General features: G+C 38.1%; 1 protein-coding gene and 1 pseudogene across 1 annotated transcript in view; both read left to right on the top strand.

The window, feature by feature from the left end:
* The window catches only part of VWA3B (von Willebrand factor A domain containing 3B), a 235,846-nt gene that overhangs the window by 136,282 nt on the left and 78,152 nt on the right, over window positions 1-21,412 (top strand). The window contains 2 exon segments of the mRNA XM_047746614.1: window positions 7,502-7,632; window positions 10,503-10,660. Of these exon segments, the coding sequence (XP_047602570.1) occupies window positions 7,502-7,632; window positions 10,503-10,660 (289 nt within the window).
* Window positions 15,427-15,918, top strand: LOC125109572 (60S ribosomal protein L23a-like; annotated as a pseudogene).

The raw sequence follows: 21,412 nt of genomic DNA, 5'->3' as shown, positions 1-21,412 counted from the left end.
TCTGTCCTGTGGAGTCACTTTAAATCCAGGACAAGCCAGAATATCAATCAGTGCTTATATTTGAAGAAACTACCAGAGTCTGGGGAATGAATCATTTGAAAGGATTGGAGGGAACAATGACCTCTCTCAGCTTACACAGAGCAGGGAATAGTGACTATAACCCCACCAGCTAGACTGGAAAACCTCATCATCCAGTAGGCATTAGGTAGAGTATAAAGAAGGGTCTTGCCTCAGGAGTATGGACAACCAAATGCTGCCCCAGGTGTGCTTAGAAAACCTTAAATGAAGACCTGACAGACTCAAACTATTTCCTGCATCCCTGAACAAACCCCAAGAATAAGTATAAGAAAGCAAAAATATCCATTACCCAAAAAAGTAAAATTGACTATTTCTGACATTCAATCAAATAGTACCAGGTATGTAAAGAAGCAGGAAAATACAGGTCCGTAATGAGAAAAAGCAAACAGAAAAATTAAAACATATGCATAGCTGACTCAGATGTTAGTATTAGAGCATTAAAACAGTTATTGTAGCTGTGTTTGCTGTGTTCAAAAAGGAAGAGACATGAAAGATAAGTAAGTCATAAATAAAATTTTTAGAGGTGATAACTAAAACATATGAGGTAAAAAATACATGGAATGTGAGGAACAACAGGTAAGACATTGCAGAACAAAACACTAGTAAACTGCAAGGCAGCAATAGAAACTATCCAAAATGTAACACAGAGAAGAGAATTAAAGCAATAACAAGCAAACAAAACCGCAGAAAATAGGGCGTAAGTGAGCCATGGAAAAATTCAAGAAAGCTAGTAAATATATAATTGAAACAATAGTGCCAGAATTTTTCCAGTTTGGTTGGAAACTATAAACCCACAGACCCAAGAAACACAATGAATGCCAAGCACAAGAAACATGAAGAAAAGCACACCAAGTCATATCAGAATTAAACTTCTCAGAAGTAATGACAAGAGAAAAGTCTTAAACGAATAGGGTGAAAGAAGACAAATAGGTACAGAGGAGCACAGGTAAGGATAGCAGCATATTTCTCATCAGAAACAATGCATGTGGAAATAAAATGGAGTGATATTTTTAAAGTACTGAAAGACAAAAAGGCTCTGTGTAGAATCTATACCCTGAAAATATCTTTCAAAAAGGGAAGTGGAATGAAGACTTCGGAGATACAGAAAAAATGAAAGAACTCGTCACCAATAAACCTGCAGTATAAGAAATGTTAAAGCGAGTACTTCAAGTAGAAGGAAAAGCATACCAGATGGAAATACAGATCTACACTAAGGAATGAAAACCGAAGGATACCTTCATGGATAGCTGCATGGTAACTGCATGGGTAGATATATAAGGCTTTTTTCCCCTTGTTATTTGCATATAATTATAAGATAAATTACTGAAGGGACTTCCAGTTCCCACAACAAAGGTATAGTCCCATTCCTCCTAGGTCCTACATCTTAAGCTAAAAATAGTCCTGGACATAACACAACAAATAAGCATAGGAATACTCTGAAAGGTGACAAGAAGGAGGACTTACTAGGGACCTCAGAACTTAAGGATTATATGACAATAAGTCTTGGGGGATTTGTTAATGCCTTCCATATATCCCAGAGAGGGCACTGCTGAACCCTCCAGCCTGGGATATGTAATAGGCACAGATCAAAAAAAATGACCCAAGGAAAGCTTATTCTCTCTAGTCAAAGGACTGGGAAGAAGGTGACCTAAAAACAGAACACCGTTTTTGTTTTCTTTTTTTAAATTTTTATTTATTTATTTGACAGAGAGAGATCACAACTAGGCAGAGAGGGGTGGGGGGAGCAGGCTCCCCACTGAGCAGAGAGCCCGATGCAGGGCTTAATCTCAGAACCCTGAGACCATGCCTGAGCCAAAGGCAGAGACTTAACCCACTGAGCCACCCAGGTGCTCCAGAAAACCTTTTTTGCAATAATTGCCATAATCCAGCCATACAACAATGGAAAAACTGCACCCCTTTCCCTGAGATTTGAGTGGAGCTGAACAAAGAGCTGATTTTCCACAATACTGGGAAGCAAGCGATGGTGCTCTGATCCCTCTGCCAGGTGGTATCAAGGAACTGACCAGAGAGCTAATCTTCCATCCCTCACTGTCAGAGTAGTGTGAGTAGGGCTGAATGGAAAGCTGATTTTCCAGACCCCGATAGAGTAGGTGGTGCTCTAACTCCCATGCTAGGATAGTATCAGAAGATTGAGAAAGAAGCTTATTGTCCATCCCCTCTCCAGTGGAAGACAGCAGTGCTCTGATTCTCCCACCATGGAGTCCAATAGCAAACTGGGTCTCTATCCCACCAGGCATTTCTAAGACTTAACAAAGCAATGTGAGGATGGTCCAGTCACTACTGTACTTTGCTACAGCCCTCATCTCAGTGGGACTCAGCAACGAGATGAACTTCCACAAACACTCAACATCAATGAAAAAGAAAAAGGAATTGTGAGTTACAGATAGACAATGCTCCACTTTCCCCCTATCCCTGCTGCCAATAAGGGTCGATAGGGTGCTGAGCCTCCGTTAACACCCAACAGAATAAAAATAAATGAAGTGTGAAAGGGGAGTAACCCCCACTGTGGTCCTTTCTGAGTGGAGAGCTGATTCTCAGTCCCCATTCAGCAACAATAAGACCAAAGGAGGCAGTGCTATCTGGGGCTACTCTGTACTCTGACTCCCTACCCTTAGGATCTCTCACTGTGAACAAAGTAGAGATTACTGGCCTACATAAAGAGAACTGAACTCCCAATTCCTGAACTCCTGACACTGTGGCAGCCTGCCTTGATGAAAATAACTGGAAAAAAAATCCACTAGATACACAGTTGTGCCCCAAAGAAAGTAAAATTTAGCTAAGAGAGTCCCCAAACGTATAAAAAGTATACTGGAAAAACAGGTTCACTGGGGTAGGTGGGCAAGACTAGCCAAAGAGACACAGCCACAAGTGGCCTACTTTTGGAAGCCTCTTTTCCCCCACAGATCTGAGATTCTTCTCTGCACAGAGGCATTAGAGTGTATGGTAAGAATAGGCAAGAAAAACTCAGCCAGAGCAAGAGGTCCATTCCAGGAAAACTTTCTTCCTATGCCTCCTAAGCTACCCAGTGACACAGGACACCCAGGGGACACTAGTTGTAGAGGCACCAAGAAACACCTGGCAGTCTGACTAGGGGAAACTCCTTTTGCCTGCTCAGACAGTACCAGCAGAGACTAGTGGGAGCCCCAGCAACACCAGATTGAAAGAAGACCAAAATAATGTTAAAAAGTCTCTGAAAATTAAATTGCCATTGGAGCAAGAGCCCACAAAAGTAGGACTAAAATCTCACATGCTAAATTTAAACAAGGTTACTGCAAGCTAAAATAAAAGTTTTAAAATAGGACCCAGAGTATCATAACGCAATATAGCTAGAATGTTCAGGATACAGTAAAAAAATCAATCATCATACCAAGAAACAGTAAAATCACAACTTGAACAAGACAAAACCATCACATGACCCCAACACTGATATAGATGAATTAGATGTTGGAATTACCTGATCAAGATTTTAAAGAACCTACACAAAAATGCTTCAGCAATCAATTATAAGTTATTTGGAGACAAATGAGCAAATAGAAAATATCAGTGAAGGTGTAGAAGTTATAAAAATTTCCAAGTTGATATTATAGAACTGGAAGCTATAATAGCAAGTAAACTCACTGGGTGGGCTCAATGGTGAGAGTGGAAATGACTTGATTTTACCAGTGAACTTGAGGTCCAAGAATAGAATTCAGCCAGTCTGAACAATGGAGAGAACATACTGAAAAACAACAACAACAACAAAAGAAGCCAGAACCATGGGGACCTAAAGGACAATAACTGAAGATCCAACATTAGTATCATTGGAGTTCCCCAGAGAGAAGAGAGAAAGGGGGGTTGAAAGACTACATGGAAAGATAATTGAAAACTCCTCAAATTTGGTGAAAGATATAAACATACAGATTGAAGAAGCTGAGTAAACTCCAAAGAGGATAAACCCAAAGGAATCCATGCCAAGACACGCCATGTTTCAACATTCAAAAATCAAAGACATTCGTCTGTTGAAGGGCATCTTGGCTCTTTCCACAGATGAATGGATTAAAGAAGATGTGGTCCATATATACAATGGAATATTACTCAGCCATCCTAAAGGATGAGTACTCAATTTTGCATCAACATGGGTGGAGGAGCTTATGCATGCATACAACATGCATCAATTGGAGGAGATTATGCTGAGTGAAATAAGTCAAGCAGAGAAAGTCAATTATCATATGGTTTCACCTACTTCTAGAATAAAAGGAATAACATGGAGGACATTAGGAGAAGGAAAGGAAAAGTGAAGAGGGGGGAAAGCAGAGGGAGAGATGAACCATGAGAGACTGTGGACTCTGAGAAACCAACTGTGGGTTTTATAGGGGAAAGGGTGGGAGAATGGGTGATCCTGGTGGTGGATATTAAGGAGGGCATGTACAGCATGGAGCACTGGGTGTTATATGAAAACAATGAATCATGGAACACTACATCAAAAATTTAATGATGTACTGTATGGTGACTAACATAACACAATAAAATTTTTTTTAAAAATCGAAGACAAAGTCTTTAAAATAGCCCAAAAGAAATGACATCAAATTGAGAGTGGATTTTACCAAGGAGGCCAGAGAAGTGGCACAATATTTTTCAAGTGTGGGAAGAAAAGAACCGTTGACAACATATTTTGGACAAAACTATCCTTCAGGAATGAAGAGGAAATAAAAATATTCTCAGAGAAATACAAATTAAAAGGATTTGTTGCTAGAAGCCCTACTCTTTTATTGGCTATAGGAAGTTCTGCAGGCAAAAGGAAATAGAAAAATAAGAATTGTGGAGCATCATGAAAGAAGGGAGAAAGAGCAAAAATATGAGTAGATGTAATAGAGTGTCCTTTTCCTCATGAAATCATATTCAGTGATTGAAATAAAAATTACAGCATTCTGTGATATTCAAGACAGTGATAATTTAAAAGTAAAGAAGGTAAAGGGACCTAAGTGGAAGTGAGGTTTCCATATTTTCCTTGAAATAGAAAAATGTTAATGCTAGTAGACTGCTAAAAGTCTCATACATATGCTGTCCATACTCAGAGAAGCCATTATGAAAACAATATAAAGAGATATACTCAAAAACACTGCAAATAAATCAAGATAGAATTATTTTTTTTAAAGTTCAAGTAACCTGAAGGAAGGCAGGAAAGAAACAGAGGAGCAAGACCAATGAAACAAGTAGAAAACAAATAATAAAATAACAGAACTGTTAACACATCAATAATTACTTTAAATGTAAATGATATAATTACCCCAATCAAAAGGAGAAATAGACAAATACAAAATTATACTTGTAGACTTCAACACATCTCTCCCAGCAAATGACAGAAACTACTAGATGCAAAATCAGCAAGACAGAGAAGATCTAAACAGCACAGTCAACCAACAAGATCTAATTGCCACAGATAAAATACTCCCCACCACAACAGCCGAATACAAATTTTTTTCTAGTGCTCATGGTATACTTATTAAGATGGGCTGTACAACAGGTGATAAAACAGACCTCAGCTGATTTAAAAGCATTGACTATAATAGGTGAATTACAGTTTAAGTAATTACAGATTAATAGCCCAAGAGTCCATCAACTGATGAATGGATAAAGAAGATGTGGAATTTAATTCAGCCATAAAAAAGAATGAAATCTTGCCATTTGCAGTGACATGGATGGAGCTAAAGAGTATTATGCTAAGTGAAAGAAGTCTGTCAGAGAATGACAAATACCATATGATTTCACTCATATGTGGAATTTAAGAAGAAAAATGAACAAAGGGGAAAAAAGAGAGAGGGAGGCCAACCAAAAAAAATTTAAAGAACAGACTCTTAACTATAGAAAACAAACCAGTAGTTACCAGAGGGGGGTGGGTGGGCAATGGGTGCAATAGGGGATGGGGATTAAGGAGCACATTTGTTGTGATGAGCATCAGCTGATGTATGGAAGTGTTGAGTAACTATACTGTACACCTGAAACTAATATGGCACTCTACGTTAACTAACTGGAATTTAAATAAAAACTTTTAAAAAAATAAAAGCACTGAAACCATGGAGTTTGTTCTCTGACCATAATGGTATCAAATGAGAAGTTAATAATAGACAGCATGAAAATATCTAAACACATGGAATTTAAACAACACAGTCCTTGATAATCCATTGGTCAAAGAGAAAATCTCAAAGGAAATTAAAAATACTTAGAACCAAAAGAAAACAAAAACACCATATATCAAACTATGTGGGATACAGCTAACACAGTGGGAGTGAAATTTATAGCACTAAATGCTTGTTGGGAACAAGGAAAGTTACTGAATCAACAATCTGAGTTCTTACTCTAAGAAACTAGAACAATAAGGGCAAAATAAACCCAAAGCAAGCAGTAGGAAGAAAACAATGTGGATAAGAGTATGAATCAATAAAATTGAAATTAGGAAAACAATAGAGAAAATCAATGAGAGAAAAAGCTGTTTCTTAAAAAAAAAAAAGCTCGAGAATTGATAACACATCTTGGAAGGCTGATAAAGACAGAACGGGGCTATCAGATCTTACAGCCATCAAAAATATTGTAAGAGGAATACAGTGAACAACTTTACATTCACATATTTGACAACTTAGGAAAAAAAGGTCCACTTCCACACAAAACAAAAACTACCAGAAATCAACCAAGATAGAATGGACAATGTGAATCACATTAAAATAAACATTTTTTCAAGAGAAATGAAAACAGATGTCCATAAGACTTGTACACAGATGTTCATAGCTTTGTTTATAATAGCCCAAGGATGTCTCTCAATAGGTGACTAAGTTTTGGTATTCAGTATATAGTCCAATGCTACTCAGCAATAAGGATGAATGAAATACTGTTACGCTGAAAAGAAATTTTAAAAAATAATAAAAGAAAATAAAGATGAATGAACTCTTGCTTCATGCTGCAACATAGGTGAATCTCAAAATAATTATATGAGTGAAGGAAGCTGGACAAAGAATACATACTGTATGATTCCATTTATATAAAATTCTAGAAAATCAAAACTAATGTGACAGAAGGAAGATGAGTAGTTGATGAGGAATTGGAGGGAAATGGGTTTTGGGGTAGGAAGGGTAGCAAATTTACAAGGGGGCCTGAGGAAACTTTTTGGGGATGATGGATATGTCTGTTCTCTTGATTGCACTGAAGATTTCACAGGTGTGAATGTCAAAACTTTTCAAATGGTACACTTCACATGTGTTTGGTTTATTGTATATGAGTTATATTTCAATAAAGCTGTTTATTAAAATGGAATAGTATGAGAATGACATGAAATCCTTTAATTCTTCTTTTCCTCAAATAGTTGGTTTTCTGTTAGAAATTTGAACTCTTTTATACAATTTCACAATATATTTACCTCTCATTTTGGCAGAATGAAGATTTGACTCTCTTAATTAAGGAAATGGAGCAGGGACAAAGTGACCTGGAGAAGGTACAAGACCTTTATTCAGAGTCCGTAATCATGGATTGGTGGTACAATGGAGAAAAGGAAGGGGACAATAAGTGAGTGTGCCAAAGCCCCTGTTTTCCTCATCACTGGGGTCCTCTCAGATGCTCTGCTCACTCTCCTTGACACCTCTTCTTTCTGTGGTACTTTTGGGATTTCCTTTAGTGTAAAGAATCATATAGCATGGGGCACCTGGGTGGCTCAATGGGTTAAAGAATCACGTTGCATGATTATGTTAGAATTTCTCTTAAGAAAAGAGAAGGCATAATCTAATAATTTAATTATCTAATACATGGCTTAAGGAGGCCACATATTTACCTTTATATGTAAGTTCTGAAATCTTTGCGTGGCACTTAGAACAGTGTTAACAGTTTATCTCCACTCAGTGTGGATGGGCTCCCCAACCCCAACAGTCATAGAGCACAGCAGGAGTGCTGTGTAGGGCAGGAGAGTGGACTCAGGGATTAGGAGGCCCAGGGGTCTGGACTTCACTCTTTGTGATGTTGGTGAATCCCTGACTTCTCTCCAAACCTGTCCATTGATGAGTCTTGGTTTCCTCTTTAAAATGGCAGCTATGGTGGTAGGATTTGGGATAGATAATGTCTCAGGTCTTTTTCTACCCTATATTCTAATATGTCTCTAATTAGTAATTTTTAAACAAAAATCAGAACCACTGCGATGCTCAGAAAAGTGTCAAATCTTATTAAAACAATTTAACATTGTACAGATACTCAAATATCACAGCTTCATATAAATACTCTATCAGGAGGATGTCTTTTTATTTTAAAGCGTGATAGCTAATGGAAAGAAGTTAAAAATACATTTATCAGGGGCACCTGGGTGGCTCAGTGGGTTAAGCCTCTGCCTTCAGCATAGGTCATGATCCCAGGGTCCTGGGATCGAGCCCCACATCGGGCTTTCTGCTCAGCGGGGAGCCTGCTTTCCCCTCTGTCTCTGCCTGCCTCTCTGCCTACTTGTGATCTCTGTCAAGTAAATAAAATCTTAAAAAAAATACATTTATCAATCAGGATTTCATCTTCATCAAAATTCACTGTCTTCCTCTTAGCAAATTCAGCATTAATATGGGCAGGGAGCAGGGCACGAGCAATGGAATCAGTAAAAAAGATAAATGTTATACTGGGCCATCTCATAATGAGATATTACAGCATTATTTTTAAAGTATTGGAAAAGCTCAGATACAACTTCTAAATGCAGAGAATTTGAACAAATAAACTAATAGTCAAATAAATGGGCAGCACCTCAGTGTGAATTACCCTCTGTATCTTACCAGCCATTGTTTGGAAGTTGGCTTAGTCAGTTGACTCTATCTGACATTCATTGAGTAGTGGATGCATTCTTTTTTATATTTTTTATATTTCTTTTTTAGGGGCTGGATAAGGCAGGTTCTGGAGTCATGCAGAGAAGTGTTTTAATCCAGGCTTCCCACCATTACATGTTGGGTAAATTTAGGCGAGTTACTTAACCTTGTGGAGCCTCAGTTTCCTGATCTACAAGATGGGAATAATGGTAGTCAGAGGGTTGTTGGGGAGATTAAACAAGGATATGACTGTTATATAATAAGATCTCTAAATTAACATAAAGAAAGAATAAATCTCAATGCCTCATTCTACAGGTAGCATGTTTCTATCCTTAGAACGTTAGGAAAAGTTAATTCACTGACTTACCTACACTCAAAAACAAATTGCCTTGTTCTTGCTTTCTACCAGGTGAAAAACATTTCAGCCTCCAATCTCCTCACTCTTCCTTTCTTTTTTTTTTTAATTTAATTTTATTTTTTCAGTGTTCCAAGATTCATTGTTTGTGTTCCATGCAATACGTGCCCTCCTTAGTACCCACCACCAGGCTAACCTAACCCCACACCTCCTCCCCGCCAAAACCCTCAGTTTGTTTCTCAGAGTCCACAGTCTCTTATGATTTGTCTCCCCCTCCGATTTCCCCCAATTCACTTTTCCTTTTCTTTTCCCAATTTCCTCCATATTATTCCTTATGCTCCACAAGTAGGTGAAACCATATGATAATGGACTGTGCTTGGTTTATTTCACTCAGCATAATCTCCTCTAATCCCTTCCTCCTTTTTTTCCAACATTGTGGAGTACAGACCATGTGCCAGGCAAACTGGGATGCACAGATGAGTACAAACCCAGTCCCTTCCATCACAAGATGAACAGTGTGGTGGGGCATATAGACGTACATGATTATGGAACACTGTGGGTGGTCTACAAAGTAGGCAGTCAGGTCAGGGGTGAAGGAAGGAGGCCATGCTTTGCAGTATTGGAGCAGGAGATTGTTCTGGAAACTTTCCCTTCTGTGGTTGCTATGTTCAGAGCTTCAGAAAAGATATATCTGGGAGAATTCTCAGGCATTTCTAGGGTCCCTCCTGGCCCCAGATCTTCACAGGAGTGGTTTCCTGTGATCTGATATTGGCACAGGGGGTCCAAGGCAAGGATTTCACTTCTCTGGCTTTTGTAAGAGCTAGCTATTCAACCCTTTGGTTAGAGAAAGGGGTTTCCGTAAGGCTTTCTGGTTTACAACTGGCTCTCCCTTATGTTAATTCTCACATCAGTCCCATAGAGTCAGCGCGCACCTGAATTTCCTGCAGTTTTTAGAGGAGGAGGAGGATGAAGTTCAAAGACTGAGGGACTTTACCGTGTCCACACAGCCAGAAAGGAACAGAACTGTGATGTGAGCCGTATCTAATGACTCCACATCAGGGCCCCTGTTCACACTTCCGCTTTGAGTGGGGGAAAAGATTATTCTTGAATTAACCAGACGACAGAAGGCCCCCTCCTTTAGTTTGTAGCATTCAACATGATTTTATTGCTCTAACTCTGCCTTCTTGATAGAAATTTTGTCTTTTTCTCTCTCCTCTTTTTTTTTCTTCTATTTTTTGTCTAAATCAAAACAGGCATCAAAAAGAAATCTGTTCTATGGTTTCAACCCCAGAAAAATGTGCAAAACCTCATTCTGATGTCAAGTCAACACCAGTGTCATCCCTAAATATGTTGTACTTACCAGAGGATCTTTCAAATCAAAAGATTCAGAAAAAGAAAGTCCTTCATGCAGGTATCAGTGGACAAAATGGTTTGATTCTCATTATAGGTTTTCCTTCAATGCAAGAAGATAAAATAAAACTAAATCCACATAATATTTAAAAAGGAACCTAAACCTGTTGGATTTTTTGGTTTTGTTTTTGCTTTATTGACATATAATTGATCCAAACATTATTTTGGTTTTAGGAGTACAACATAATGACTTGATATTTGTATATATTGAAAAACGATCACCACAGTAAGTCTAGTTATCATCTGTCACAACACACAGTTACAAAAACATTTATGATGAAGACTTTTAAGATCTATGCTCTTAGCAATTTTCAGATATGCAGTAAAGTATTAACTATAGTCACCGTGCTGTATATTACATCCCCATGACTTTATTTATTTTATAACTGGAGGTTTTTAGCTTTAGACCCCTTCACCTATTTTGCCCACTTCCCCATCCCCCACCTCTGGCAACAATCAGTCTGCTCTTTGCGTCTATGAAATTGGTTTGTTTTTTGTTTTTTGGTTTTTTGTGGGTTTTGTTTTAGGATTCCACGTATAAGTGAAGCCATATAGTATTTGCCTTTCTCTGTCTGACTTATTTCATTTAGCATAATGTACTCACAGTCCATCCATCCATGTTGTGACAAATGGCAAGATCTCTTTCTTTTTCTAGCTGAATCATATTCGTGTGTGTGTGTGTTTGTAATATGTATATATATTACATCTTTATCCATTTATCCATTGATGGACGCTGAGGTTGCTTCCATATCTTCGCTATTGTAAATAATGCTGCAGTGAACATTGGGGTGCATACATCTTTTTGAGTTAGTGCTTTTGTTTTCTTTGGCTATATATCCAGAAGTAGAATTGCTGAGTCATATGATAATTCTAATTTTTTGAGAAACCTCTATACTATTTTCCAGAGTGGCCACACCAATTTACATTCCTACCAGCAGTGCCCAAGGGTTCCCTTTTCTCCACATCTTCACCAATACCTGTTCTTTGTCTTTTTTATTCCAGCCATTCTAACAGGTGTGAGTAATGTCTTCTTGTGTTTTGATTTGCATTTCCTTTTCATTTTGTTCATTGTTTCCTTCATTGTGCATAGCTTTTTATTTTGATATAGTCCCAATAGTTTAATTTTGCTTTTGTTTCCTTTTTCAGAGGAGATAGATCTTAAAAAAATGTCTCTGTGGCCAATGTCAAAGAAATTACTGCCTCTGTTTTCTTCCAGGTGTTTTATAGCTTTAGGTCTCAACATTTAGGTCTGTAATCATTTTTTGAGTTTATGTTTGTTATAGTGTGAGAAAGTTGACCAGTTTCATTCTCTTGCATGTAGCTGTCCAGTTTTCCTAGAACCATTTGTCAAAGAGGCTTTTTCCCACTCTATATTATTGCCTCCTGTGCCATGGATTATTTGACTATAAAAGTGTGGGTTTTCTCTGGACTCTATACTCTGTCCCATTGATTTGTGTGTCTGTTTTGTGCCAGTAGCATTCTTTTTGATATGTGTAGCTTTGTGCTCTTGCAATCCAGGATTGTGATACCTCCAGCTTTTTCTTTTTCAAGATTGCTTTGGCTATTTAGGGTCTTTTGTAGTTTCATACAAATGTCAGTATTATTGTTTTCTAAGAAAAACATTGCTGGTATTTTGATAGGAATTACATTAAATCTTTAAATTGCTTTGGGTAATATGGACATTTTAACATTATTTGTTCTTCTAATCCGCGAGCAGGGAATATTTTACCACTTGTGTCATCTTCAATTTCTATTATTGGTGTTTTATGGTTTTCAAAGTACAGGTCTTTTACCTCCTTGGTGATAAGTTTATTCCTAGGTATTTGATTGTTTTTGATGTAGTTGTAAATGGGATTGTTTTCTTTCTTTTAGCTACTTCATTATGAGTGTATAGAAATGCAATAGATTTCTCTATGTTAATTTTGTATCCTGCAACTTTACTAAATTCTCTTCTCAGTTCTAGTAGTTTATTGGTGGAGTCTTTTGGGTTTTCTATATAAAGTATCATGTCATCTGCAAATAGTGAATGTTTGACATCTTTACCAATTTGGATGCCTTTTATTTCTTTTTGTTATGTAATTGGTCTGGCTAAGACTTCTAGTACTACATTGAATAAAAATGGTGAGATTGAACATCCTTGTCTTTTTCCTGCTCTTAGAGGAAAAGTTAATCAATTTTCACCATTGAGTATGGTGTTAGCTGTGGTTTTTTCGTATATGGCTTTTATTACGTTGAGGTATATTTCCTCTAACCCTATGTTGAGAGGTTTTTATCATGAATGGAGTTTTTATCATTTGTGCTTTGTCAAATGCTTTTTCTACATCTATTGAGATGATCCATACAGTTTTTATCCTTTCTCTTTTTAATGTGATGTATCACATTGATTTGTGAATATTGAAACACCTTTACATCTTGGGAATAAATCCCATTTGATTGTGCTGAGTGATTTTTTTAATGTTTTGTTGAATTCTGTTTGAAAATCTTCTGTTGAAAATTTTTGCATCTATATTCATCAGTGATACTGACCTGTAGTTGTTGTTTCTCATAGTGTCTTTATCTGGTTTTGGGTTCTTTTTATTTTTATTCATTTATTTATTTTTTTCTTACCATAGCACATACCCTCCCTATGTTCATCACTCAGCCACCCCATCCTTCCCACCACCCACCCCTCCAGCAACCCTGTTTGTTCTGAGATTAAGAGTATCTCATGGTTTGTTTCTCTCTCTAGTTTAATCTTGTTTCATTTTTTCCCTCCCTTCCCCTATGATCCTGTCTTGTCTCTCAAATTCCTCATATCAGGGAGATCATATGATAATGGTCTTTTTCTGATTGACTTATTTCTTAGCGTAATACCCTCTAGTTCCATCCAAGTCATTCCAAATGGCAAGATTTCAGGGGTTTTTTGATGGCTGCATAGATTCCATTGTATATATATACCACATCTTCTTTATCCATTCATCTAGGCTCTTTCCATAGTGTGGCTGTTGTGGACATTGCTGCTATAAACATTCAGGTACACGTACCCATTTGGATCACTACATTTGTATCTTTAGGGTAAATACCCAGTAGTGCGATAGCTGGGTCATAGGGTAAGCTCTATTTTCAACTCTTTGAGGAACCTCCATGCTGTTTTCCAGAGTGGCTATACCATCTTGCATTCCCATCAAGAGTGTAGAAGGGTTTCCCCCTTCTCCGCATCCTTGCCAACACCTGTCATTTCCTGACTGGTTAATTTTAGCCATTCTGACTGGTGTGAGGCGGTATCTCACTGCGGTTTTAATTTGTATTTCCCTGATGCTGAGGGATGCTTAGTACTTTTTCATGTGTCTGTTGGCCATTTGGATGTCTTCTTTGCAGAAATGTGTGTTCATGTCTTCTGCCCATTTCTTGATTGGATTGTTTATTCTTTGGGTGTTGAGTTTGATAAGTTCTTTATAGATTTTGGATACTAACCCTTTATCTGATATGTCATTTGCGAATATCTTTTCCCATTCTGTCAGTTATCTTTTGGTTTTGTTGACTGTTTCCTTTGCTGTGCAAAAGCTTTTGATCTTGATGAAGTCTCAATAGTTCATTTTTGCCCTTGCTTCCCTTGCCTTTGGCAATGTGTCTAGGAAGAAGTTGCTGCGGCTGAGGTCGAAGAGGTTTCTGCCTATGTTCTCCTCAAGGATTTTGATGGATTTCTGTCTTAACATTGAGAACTTTCCTCCATTTTGAGTCTATTTTTGTGTGTGGTGTAAGGAAAAGGTCCAGTTTCATTCTTCTGCTTGTGGCTATCCAGTTTTCACAATACCATTTTCCATTGGACATTCTTTCCTACTTTGTCAAAGATTAGTTGACCATAGAATCAAGAGTCCATTTCTGGGCTCTCTGTTCTTTTCCACTGATCTTTGTGTCTGTTTTTGTACGAGTTGCATACTGTCTTGATGATTGCAGCTTTGTAATAGAGCTTGAAGTCTGGAATTTTAATACCCCAATTTTGCTCTTCTTTTTTAACATTTCTCTGGCTATTCAGGGTCTTTCCTGGTTCCATTTAAATTTTAGGATTATTTCTCCCCTTTCCTTGAAAAAAGTTGATGGTATTTTGATAAGGATTGCATTAACTTTTAGATTGCTCTAGGTAGCATAGACATTTTCACAGTATTTGTTCTTCTGATCCATGAGCATGGAATGTTTTTCCATTTCTTTGTGTCTTCCTCAATTTCTTTCATGAGTATTCTATAGTTTTCTGAGTACAGATTCCTTGTCTGTTTGGATAGATTTATTCCTGGGTATCTTACAGTTTTGGATGCAATTGTAAATAGGATCGACTCCTTAATTTCTCTTTCTTCTGTCTTTTTGTTGGTGTATACAAAATGCAACTGATTTCTGTGCATTGATTTTATATCCTGACACTTTACTGAATTCCTGTATGAGTTCTAGCAGTTTTGGAATGGACTCTTTTGGGTTTTCCACATAAAGTGTCATATCATCTGTAAAGAGGGAGAGTTTGAATTCTTTGCTGATTAGGATGCCCTTTATTTCTCTTTGTTGTCTGATTGCTGAGGCTAGGACTTCTAGTACTATGTTGAATAACAGTGATGATAGTGGACATCCCTGCCATGTTCCTGACTTTAGGGGAAAAGCTCTCAGTTTTTCCCCATTGAGAATGATACTCGTTGTGGGTTTTTCATAGGTGGCTTTGATGATATTGAGGTATGTACCCTCTATCCCTACACTGTGAAGAGTTTTCATCAAGAAAGAATGCTGTAGTTCCCTTTTACGAAGATGGCGCTGAAAGCTAAGAAAGAAGCCCCTCCCCTTCCCAAAGCGGAAGCCAAAGCAAAGGCTTTGAAGGCCAAGAAAGCGGTGCTGAAAGGCATCCACAGTCGCACAAAAAAAGGAAGATCCGCACATCACCTATGTTCCGACGACCCAAGATTCTGCGTCTCCGAAGGCAGCCCAAATACTCTCAAAAGAGCGTCCCCAGGAGAAACAGGTTTGATCACTATGCCATCATCAAGTTCCCCCCGACTACTGAGTCAACCGTGAAGAAAACAGAAGACAACAACACACTTGTGTTCATTGTGGATGTGAAGGCCAAGAAGCACCAGATCAGACAGGCTGTGAAGAAGCTCTATGATATTAATGTGGCCAAGGTCAACACCTTGATCGGGCCTGATGGAGAGAAGAAGGCATATGTTCAACTGGCCCCTGACTATGATGCTTTGGATGTTGCCAACAAAATTGGGATCATCTAAACGGAGTACAGCTGGCTAAATCTAAATACTTTTTTTTCATGATAAAAAAAAAAAAAGAATACTGTACTTTGTCAAATGCTTTTCCAGCATCTATTGAGAGTATCATACGGTTCGTGTTCTTTCTTTTATTAACGTATCACATTGATTTGTGGATGTTGAACCAACCTTGGAACCCAGGAATAAATCCCACTTGGTCGTGGTGAATAATCATTTTAATGTACTGTTGGATCTTATTGGCTAGTATTTTGGTGAGAATTTTCGCATCTGTGTTCATGAAGGATATTGGTCTGTAATTCTCCTTTTCAGTGGGGTCTTTGTCTGGGATCAAGGTAATGCTGACCTCATAAAATGAGTTTGGAAGTTTTCCTTCCATTTCAATTTTTTGGAACAGCTTCAGGAGAATAGGTATTAATTCTTCTTTAAATGTTTGGTAGAATTCCCCTGAGAAGCCATCTGGCCCTGGCTCTTACTTGTTGGGAGATTTTTGATAACTGCTTCAATCTCCTTACTGGTTATGGGTCTGTTCGGGTTTTCTATGTCTTCCTGGTTCAGTTTTAGTAGTTCATATGTCTCTAGGAATGCATCCATTTCTTCCAGATTGTCAAATTTGCTGGTGTATAGTTGGTCAAAATATGTTCTTATAATTGTTTGTATTTCTTTGGTGTTGATTGTGATCTCTCCTCTTTAATTTATGATTTTATTAATTTGGGTCCTTTCTTTTTTCTTTTTGATAAGTCTGGCTAGGGGTTTATCAATCTTATTCATTCTTTCAAAGAACCAGCTCCTAGTTTCGTTTATCTGTTCTACTCTTCTTTTGGTTTCTATTTCATTGATTTCTGCTCCGATCTTTATTATTTCTCTTCTTCTGCTGGGTTTAGGCCCTTTTTTTGCTGTTCTTTCTCCAGCTCCTTTAGGTGTAGGGTTAGGTTGTGTATTTGAGACCTTTCTTGTTTCTTGAGACAGGTTTGTATTGCTATATACTTACCTCTCAGGACCGCCTTTACTGTGTCCCTAAGATTTCAAACAGTTGTGTTTTCATTTTCATTTGTTTCCATGAATTTTTTAAAATTTCTCTTTAATTTCCTGGTTGGCGCATTCATCCTTTACTAGGATGCTCTTTAGCCTCCATGTGTTTGTGTTCTTTTCAACTTTCCTCTTGTGGTTGAGTTCTAGTTTCGAAGCATTGTGGTCTGAAAATGTGCAGGGAATGATCCGAATCTTTTGATACTGGTTAAGACCTGATTTGTTTCCTAGGGTATGATCTATTCTGGAGACTGTTCCAGTTTCACTCGAGAAGAATGTGTATTCTGTTGCTTTGGGATAGAATGTTTGAATATATCCGTGATGTCTGTCTGGTCCACTGTGTCATTTAAAGCCTTTATTTCCTTGTTGATATTTTGCTTAGATGATCTGTTCATTTCAGTGAGGAGAATGTTAAATCCCCTACTATTCTTGTATTATTGTCTATGTGTTTCTTTGATTTTGTTCTTAATTGGTTTATATAATTGGCTGCTCCCTTAGTAGGGACATAGATATTTAAAATTGTTAAGATTTTCAGCATGGAGGTTCCTCAAAATGTTGAAAATAGAGTTACCCTATGACCCAGCAATAGCACTACTGGGTATTTACCCTAAAGATACAAATGTAGTGATCTGAAGGGACACATGCACCCATATGTTTATAGCAGCAATGTCCATGATAGCCAAACTATGGAAAGAACCTAGATGTCCATCAATAGATGAATGGATAAAGAAGATGTGGTATACACACACACACACACACACACACACACACACACACACAATGGAATACTATGCAGCCATTAAAAGAAATGAAATCTTGCCATTTGCAAAAACATGGATGGAGATAGAGGGTATTATGCTGAGCGAAATAAGTCAATCAGAGAAAGACAATTATCATATGATCTCCCTGATAAAAGGAATTTGAGAGGCAGAGTGGGGCGTTTGGGGAGTAGGGAAGGGAAAAATGGAACAAGATGAGATCGAGAGGGAGACAAACTATAAGAGACTCTTAATCTCACAAAACAAACTGAGGGTTGCTGGGGGGTGGGGGGGGTAGGGATAGGGTGGCTGGGTTATGGACATTGGGGAGAGTATGTGCTATGGTGAGTGCTATGAAATGTGTAAGCCTGATGATTCACAGATCTGTACCCCTGGGGCAAATAATACATTATATGCTAATAAAAATAGTTAAAATAATGAACTAAATAAAATTGTTAGATCTTCTTGTGGGATAGACCCTTCAATTATGATATAGTGTCCTTCTCATTTCTTATGATAGTCTTCTGCTTAAAATCTAATTTGTTTGATAGAAGGATTGCCACCCCAGGTTTCTTTTGATGTCCATTAGCATGGTAAATTGTTTTCCACACCCTCACTTTAAATCTGGAGGTGTCTTTGAGTCTAAAATGAGTTTCTTGTAGACAGCACATTGATAGGTCTTGGGTTTTTTTTGTTTGTTTTTTTTTATCCATTCTGATACCCTGTGTCTTTTGATTGGGGCATTTAACCCATTTACTTTCAGGCTAATTATTGAAAGATATGAATTTAGTGCCATGTATTGCCTGTAAGGAGACTGTTAGTACATATTGTCTCTGTTCCTTTCTGGTCTATGTTACTTTTAGGCTCTCTCTTTGCTTAGAGAGGACCCTTTTAAATATTTCCTGTAGGGCTGGTTTGGTGTTTGCAAATTCTCTTAGTTTTTTTTTGCCCTGGAAGCTTTTTATCTCTCCTTCTATTTTCATTGACAGCCTAACTGAATGTAGTAGTCTTGGCTGCATATTTTTCTGGTTTAATGCTCTGAATATATCATGCCAGTCCTTTCTGGCCTGCCAGGTCTCTGTGGATAGGTCTGCTGCCAATGTAATATTTCTGCCATTGTATGTTACAGACCTCTTGTCCTGAGCTGCTTTCAGGATTTTCTCTTTGTTTCTGAGATGTAAGTTTAACCATTAAATGACGGGTTGTTGGCCTATTTTAGTTGATTTCAGGGGGAGTTCTCTGTGCCTTCTGGAATTTGATGCTTGTTTCCTTCCCCATATCAGGAAAGTTCTCTGCTATGATTTGCTCCAATGTACATTCTGCCCCCTCTCTCTTTCTTCTTTTCCTGTAGTCCCAATTATTCTAATATTGTTTCATCTTGTGGCATCACTTATCTCTCAAATTCTCTGCTCATTATCCATCAGTTGTTTATCTCTTTTTCTCAGTTTCTTTATTCTCCATCATTTGCCTTCTATATCACTAATTCTCTCTTCTGGCTCATTTATCCTAGCAGTAAGAGCTTCCATTTTTGATTACTCATTAATAGCTTTTTTTATTTCAACTTGCTTAAATTTTAGTTCTTTAATTTCTCCAGAAAGGGATTTTATTTCTCCAGAACGTCATTCTCTAGTATGATCTGTGCTTTTTTCACGCCCAGCTAGCATTTTTATAATCATCATTCTGAACTCTAGCTCTGATATCTTACTAATGTCCATATTGATTAGGTCCCTAGTAGTTGGTACTGCCTCTTGTTTTTTTTGAGGTGAGTTTTTCCATCTTGTCATTTTGTCCAGAGAAGAATAGATGAATGAGAGAACAAAGTGTTAAAAGGGTAACAATGACGCTAGAAAAATATACACTAAACAAATCAGAAGAAACCTGAAACCAGGGGGAGAAGAAAAGAAAAAATATATATATGATTAGGCTGGTGAATAGAACAGAGCCACACACTTGATTTTGGGTGTGTATTGGTCTGTTAGAAGAAACTGCCTCCCAAAATGTTAAAGAAAGAAAAACATATATATCTATATCTATATGAATATTTTTATACGAATATTTTTATATGTAAATAAGGGTAAACATGATGAAGAGATAAAATGACTTTTAAGATGAAAATTTAAAAAGATTTTTTAAAAGGAATTGATAAGAAGTTGGTTAAAAAAAGAAAAAAAAAGGAGAGGATGTGATCAGGCTGGAGACTAGAACAAAGCCATATGCTAGATTTAGGTTATATTTTGGTCTTCTAGAAGAAACTGTACCCCAAAACTTTAAAGAAAAAAAAATCTTACATGTATACAAAAAAAAAAAGATTAAATACAATGAAGGGACAGAATATGAAAAATTTATAATGAATGGGGGAGGAGTCAAGATGGCGGAGAAGTAGCAGGCTGAGACTACTTCAGGTAGCGGGAGATCAGCTAGATAGCTTCTCTAAGGATTGCAAACACCTACAAATCCAACGGGAGATCGAAGAGAAGAAGAACAGCAATTCTAGAAACAGAAAATCAACCACTATCTGAAAGGTAGGACTGGCGGAGAAGTGAATCCAAAGCGACTGGAAGATAGACCGCGGGGGGAGGGGCCGGATCCCGGCGAGCGGCGGAGCAACGGAGCACAAAATCAGGACTTTTTAAAGTCTGTTCCGCTGAGGGACATCGCTCCATATGCTTAACTGGGGTGAAGCCCAGGCGGGGTCAGCGCGGCCTCAGGTCCCACAGGGTCACAGAAGGATCGGGGGTGTCTGAGTGTCACAGAGCTTACCGGTATTAGAACAGGGAAGCTGGCTACAGAGACAGAGCCGCGGAGTAAGCTCTAAGCTCAGGGTTACCTTGAACTGGTCGCAGGCTCGGTCAGCTCGGAGCGTGGCCGGAGGCCAGGGTGACAGGAGTAATTGGGCGCTGTTCTCTGAGGGCGCACTGAGGAGTGGGGCCCTGGGCTCTCGGCTCCTCCGGGCCGGAGACCAGGAGGCCGCCATCTTCATTCCTGTCTTCCAGAACTCTACGGAAAGCACTCAGGGAACAAAAGCTCCCAAAAGCAAAGCCAGCAAAACCGAGCGGATTACTCAGCCCAGCCCCAGATAAGGGCGGTGCAATTCCGCCTGGGGAAAAGATGCTTAGAATCACTACAACAGGCCCCTCTCCCAGAAGATCAACGAGAAACCCAGCCAGGACCAAGTTCACCTACCAAGGAGTGCAGTTTCAATACCAAGGAGAGCGGCAGAATTCCAGAGGAGAAGAAAGCAAAGCACAGAACTCACGGCTTTCTCCCCATGATTCTTTAGCCTTGCAGTTCATTTAATTTTTTTTTTCTTTTTCAATTTTATTTTCTCTTCTTCTGCTAAATTTTTTTAACTTTTACCGTTTTCTTTTTTAACATTTTTTAACTGGTTTATCTAATATATATATATATATATATATATATATATTTTCTTTTTATATTTTTTATCGGCTTTCTTTTTTTAATACTTTCTTTTTTTTTTTCTTTCTGAACCCCTTTTTATCCCCTTTCTCCCCCCTCACGATTTGGGATCTCTTCTGATTTGGCTAATGCATATTTTCCTGGGGTTGTTGCCACCCTTTTAGTATTTTACTTGCTCCTTCATATACTCTTATCTGGACAAAATGATAAGGCGGAAAAATTCACAACAAAAAAGAACAAGAAGCAGTACCAAAGGCTAGGGACCTAATCAATACAGACATTGGTAATATGTCAGATATAGAGTTCAGAATGACG

This window comes from Lutra lutra, chromosome 9, assembly GCF_902655055.1.
Source record: "Lutra lutra chromosome 9, mLutLut1.2, whole genome shotgun sequence".
NCBI classification, from domain to species: Eukaryota; Metazoa; Chordata; class Mammalia; order Carnivora; family Mustelidae; genus Lutra; species Lutra lutra.
The sequence above is the reverse complement of the archived record's forward strand: the minus strand, read 5'-3'. Positions and strand labels throughout refer to the sequence as shown.